Source organism: Monoraphidium neglectum (genome assembly GCF_000611645.1).
Source record: "Monoraphidium neglectum strain SAG 48.87 unplaced genomic scaffold scaffold04301, whole genome shotgun sequence".
NCBI lineage: Eukaryota > Viridiplantae > Chlorophyta > Chlorophyceae > Sphaeropleales > Selenastraceae > Monoraphidium > Monoraphidium neglectum.
In genome coordinates this window covers 1-4714 of record NW_014009328.1, presented here as the reverse complement: position 1 = coordinate 4714, position 4714 = coordinate 1, and the positions used below count along the sequence as shown (strand labels likewise).

The window sequence follows — 4714 nt, the reverse complement described above, 5'->3', positions numbered from 1 at the left end:
GGGGGGGGGCGCTCACTTTGTCTCCCAAGGCAGGCCCAGCACGGCCAGCTTGCGGGGGGCCTCGTCGAGGTGGCCCGCGCCCATGCCGCCGCCGAGCGCGCCGATGGCGGCGCCCAGCGCCGCGCCGCCCGCCAGCCCCGCCGCGCCGCCGGGCAGCGTGGGGCAGCAGCCGTCGGTGTCGGGCGCGCACAGGCCCGCGGCGGCGGCGGCGGCGGCGGCGGCCTGCTGCTGCTGCTTTGCGACGGCCGCGGCCGCTGCGAGGAGATCGTCGACCTCAGGGCCCAGGCCGGCGGTGGGGCTGCCGCTGTTTGCCGGGCTGATGTGGCCGCCCGACCCTAGCAGCTGGTCCGACAGCCGCCTCATCCCGCCGGCCGCCGCCGCCTCGCTGCCGGGGCTGCTGCTCAGCGCGCCGCCGCTTGGGGCGGACGGTGCGGCGGCATCCGTTAGGGGGGGCGACGCGGGCGCCAGGTCGCGCCACCCCGGCTGCGACAGCAGTGCGGTCGCCGTGTTTGCGCGCGTGCGGGGGCGCGCACGCGTGTGCGCGCGCCAATCGCCCGGTAGGCTGTCGCTCGACCTGCGCAAAAAAGGGAGCAAGGCAATGGCGCAGCATGCAGGCGGGTCAGCCAACAGCACTGCCACCGCCTCGGGCCGCGCAGTTTGTGCATCAACGGGGCACAATGCCCCATGCACGATCAGCAGGGGTGCGCCACACCGCAGCTGCACTGACCGCCAACGGAAGGCGCATCTGCCATGGCCGCTGAGACAAGATCCCCACACATGACGTGCCCCGCAAAATGACCAGCAGGCTGGCCCCGAAAAAAGGCCGCCCCAACCAAACCATCCCCAAACAATCCCACGGAGGGGCCACCAACGACGAAGGGCGCAAAAAAGCAACGGATAAGCCTATAAAACCGAAATTTGATCAACCCGCGGGCAGGCCACCCTTGCTGGGAAGGGCTTCCGGCCGCTGTTCGGCCTCGCTTCTGCATAAGGGCACCGCCACTCAGCGTGACCCGCTCGAGAGAAGACAAATGAATGATGTGCAATATCACATCACGCTTGGGCCCGCCCGCTGCTGCTACGCGAAATGAGCCAACAGCGGCACTGCCGGCACGCCAAGTGCGTCATGCAACCTCGATGAAAGCTTTTTGACCTGAAAACCACGCACAGAGCGGGAGGGCACACGCACCTGGCCGTGTGAGAAAGGCACTGAGGCCTCCCCGCGCGCCTCGCAGCCCCGCTGGACCTGCAAGTAAAGCTACGTGTTCCCTCTCTTGTGGACGTCGCTGGCCGCTCGACGCTGTCCTGTCTTGGTCGCGAAGCTCGGGTCTGATGTAGAAGGGTGCACGACGAGCGCGTGTGATTGAGTCTTTCGCATGTAACACTGCACTTTGAAAGGTAATCAGCGCTGAAGTACACAACTGTATCCCGTGCAGCGCGGTTGCTCCAGTGCGATGCGTCTTGCCGGCGCCTCATTGTATCTCGCGCCGCAGATTCAGGCGCCTTAGTAGTCGGCAGCCGCGCATGCCCTTGCGCCCCACCACGAGTTGTTTGCTTGAGTAGGCGCTAAATGGTCAGCAGAATACGCTCAAGCAAGCAGTGGCGGGTGGCGCAGTACTCCAAGGCTGGCCGCCGGCATCTGGGCGCAAGGTGGCGTCCCAGGCCGGAGCGCTCTACTTTTTTGAGCGTCCGCGCAGAGACTTGAGGTGCGCCCTGAGCAGAGCTGCCGCTGAACCTGGCCAATGTTGAACGGTGGTGCTTCTGTGCTTGCCTGCGGACAGCAGTGAGTACGCAAATCAAAGGAGCTGGTGGCCACATGCGGGACGGCTTGAATCGCAATCTATCCAGCCGTGCAGGCCTGCGCTCGCCACAGGCTCTTTCGTACTAAAAGACGAGGAGCCGCGTTGCTAGCGCAGCGCCGACGTCCAGGGGCACTTTGTCGTTGTACACGCTCGGGAGAGCAGGGTCAGGGGGCCCAACTTGGGCCGGCTCTAGTCCTGCAGGGCGCGAGCATGTAAAGTAGCCCCTGGCCAAACACGTGCACACGAGGTTCCGGGCCTGTGCAACCCTGTCATGGTCAAGCGCCGCATATCTGCTTGTCACAGCACGTCCCACATGTGCCCGTATCGCAACGAAAAGGGCGTGATGGCTTGTGAAGCTTTCTTTTGTGCGGCGCTGCGCTGGACCAGCACCCAGCGCATTGAGCCTGCGGGCGCACATGTTGAGGGCCTACCAAGATGCGAACACGGTCAAACGTCCACCGTGCATGCCTTGCACTGGCAAAGACTGCCGGACCCGCATACTTACAGCTATGCTAGTGATGCTGATTGAAGTGACCGCGTGCCGAGGCCAGACTGGGCGGGCAACTGGACACATTGATTTGACCGGCATGGGCAGAACATGCAACTGCTTGTCCATTCTATCAGTCGCCGAATTCATCTCGGCAAGCGGTTTGGAACCAAGCATCGCGCGCACAGGAGTGCTGCACGCCCCTCCCGTGCTGCCCCAGACGCGGTGTGCTGACCGAGCCGGCACGAGCGAAGCAGAGCGTGCGCGGCAGCGGACGCGGGATCGAGGTGGGGCACCGATCAAGGCTGATGTGAGAGTATCTCTGGCTATCGACCACCTTTCTAGTGTTTGCGCCCATTCTCTTGTTCCCGCTGCCCGTGTTTGCATTTGCGCCCGCGCGCTTCCTGCCACGAGGCGAGGGACAACTTTCCATCCATCACGCAGAGCTGTACTCTGTTAGCTGTTTTTGAGCATATAGCTTGGGCCAACCTCGCTCAGATCGTGTTGCGCCTCTCTCGTTTGCCGTGTGTCTGCGCCGGGGGCCTGCCATAAGGTCACCAGCCTCTCCAAAGTCTTTTAGTTAAGAAGCTTTGAACTAGCCCGCAGCGAGCAGGCCTGCGCCGGGCCTGAGGGACAGGTCCCCTAGCAGGTCGGCACCCCTGAGCAGCCTCCCGCCCTTGGACGCAGCTTTATGTTTATATGGGTGACTTAGAACCCTGGATGCCAGCGTGCACTGCCCAGTGGAGTACACGGCACCCTCGACGCGCTGCGCCGCACCCGCTGGAACAGCAGCGCATGCGCGACGCACCGACGTCGCGCGCACGCCGCACCGTCCCGCAGGCCCCCTTCTAATCAGGCGCCGGGCAGGATGCCCGAGGAGAACAAGGACCACGAGAAGAAGGATGACGAGGCCAGCACAGCCCCCCTGCCAGAACGGGTGCGCGCATGGCGCTGCTTTTGCGGCGGGCCAGCTGAGGCTTCGGCAGCGGTTGCGGCGCATGGCAGACGCGGCGCATGGCACGTACGTGCTGGAATGCATGACCTGAGGGCACACACATGGACTTATGGCTGCTGCAGCTGTGCTTCAGGCCTGGGGCATGGCCCGGCCAAACGTAGCAAAGCCCTCGGGCCCGGGCGGTGCTTTTGTTGGCCTCAACAGCCCCGCCTCCGCCTCCCGTCAGGTATGCGTGGGCGGCGGCCCAGAGTACCAACTGGATCGCAAGCTGGGTAAGGGTGGCTTCGGCCAGGTGTTTGTGGGGCGCCGCGTGCAGCCGACCAAGTCAAAGGACGGCCCAAACGCCAACCTGGTGAGCGGTGGAAGCTAGAGGGCCTCTCAGGGGGTTGGGGATGCAGCGGCGGCCGCCGTGCTCTGCGCACGTTGCAGGCGAGCAGGGCCATGAGGAAAGGCGGCTGCAGCGGCAGTAGACAAGGCATGTGCTGCAGCATGCACTTGAGTCCTGGAGTGCCTTGTCCCACTGGTAAATTTTCTTGTATGAGAAACCACTTGGCCCAACTTTGAAATAATGTTTGCTCATGTACACGCCCCTCCGCGTCACCTCCATGCACCTTGCTCCCCCCAGATGGCGCTCAAGTTTGAGCACAGAACCAGCAAAGGCTGCAACTATGGCCCCCCGTACGAGTGGAGTGTGTACCAGTGAGTGTGCTGTGTGCGAATGGATAAGTCGAGGCCTCGTGGGTGGGTGGGGGTGGGGGGTCAAGCGGCGGGGCCAGAGCGTAGCATTGAGGTGCAGAGAAGCAGCTGCTGCCCGACAGTGGGTCGCGCTTGGGACCCACTTACCCCTTCAAGCTTGCCCGCGCGCTCCCTTGCTCCACTCGACCCTCCTGGGCACCAACCAACTTCAACATTTTGTTTATAGCACCCGCCCACCCCTCCGGCGCCCCTTCCTTGCGCCCACCGGCCGCTTAGATCCTTGGGGGGCGTGCACGGTATCCCCAAGGTGCATTACAAGGGGCGGCAGGGTGACTACTACGTTATGGTGGGTCACCCGTCTATAGTTGTGAGGTGGCGGCCGCGGCATCATCAGTGGCTCGAAGGACTGCCAGGCCTGCATGGTGGTGGCGGTGGTGGTGGTAGCGGCGCCCCATAGGACGGAGTCGTGGGCGTCGAGCGCTCCTGGCGCGGGCACGCGCAGAGGGCTCCGCGGGGCGCGGCGCATGCCCAGTCCCAGGGCCCTCCCGGGCCGCCGCGGCGCCGCCGCGCCTGCCGTGGCCGCCTTTGGCCGCAGCCAACAACCGTCCCGACGCTCCGCAGGTCATGGACATGCTGGGCCCCAGCCTGTGGGACGTCTGGAACAGCCAGGGACAGGTGCGCAACCGCTCCCCCCCCCTGCCCTGCGCACAGACACCCACACAGACACCATAAACGCTTCGCCAACTGCCCTCACGCATTTGGCCACCCCTGGGC

General features: G+C 64.7%; 2 protein-coding genes across 2 annotated transcripts; one reads left to right on the top strand and one right to left on the bottom strand.

Moving 5' to 3' along the window:
• Positions 1-12: 12 nt before the first annotated feature.
• MNEG_14167 (hypothetical protein) lies at positions 13-745 on the bottom strand (the record flags this gene model as incomplete). Its single annotated transcript, XM_014037362.1, has 2 exons — positions 13-483; positions 728-745. 2 exons carry the CDS (start codon positions 743-745, stop codon positions 13-15), a joined length of 489 nt encoding a protein of 162 aa, XP_013892816.1.
• Positions 746-3157: 2412 nt separating this feature from the next.
• MNEG_14166 (hypothetical protein) lies at positions 3158-3947 on the top strand (the record flags this gene model as incomplete). Its single annotated transcript, XM_014037361.1, has 3 exons — positions 3158-3226; positions 3471-3596; positions 3870-3947. The coding sequence occupies 3 exons, from the start codon at positions 3158-3160 to the stop codon at positions 3945-3947; spliced, it is 273 nt and encodes a 90-aa protein (XP_013892815.1).
• Between the last annotated feature and the right edge of the window lie 767 nt (positions 3948-4714).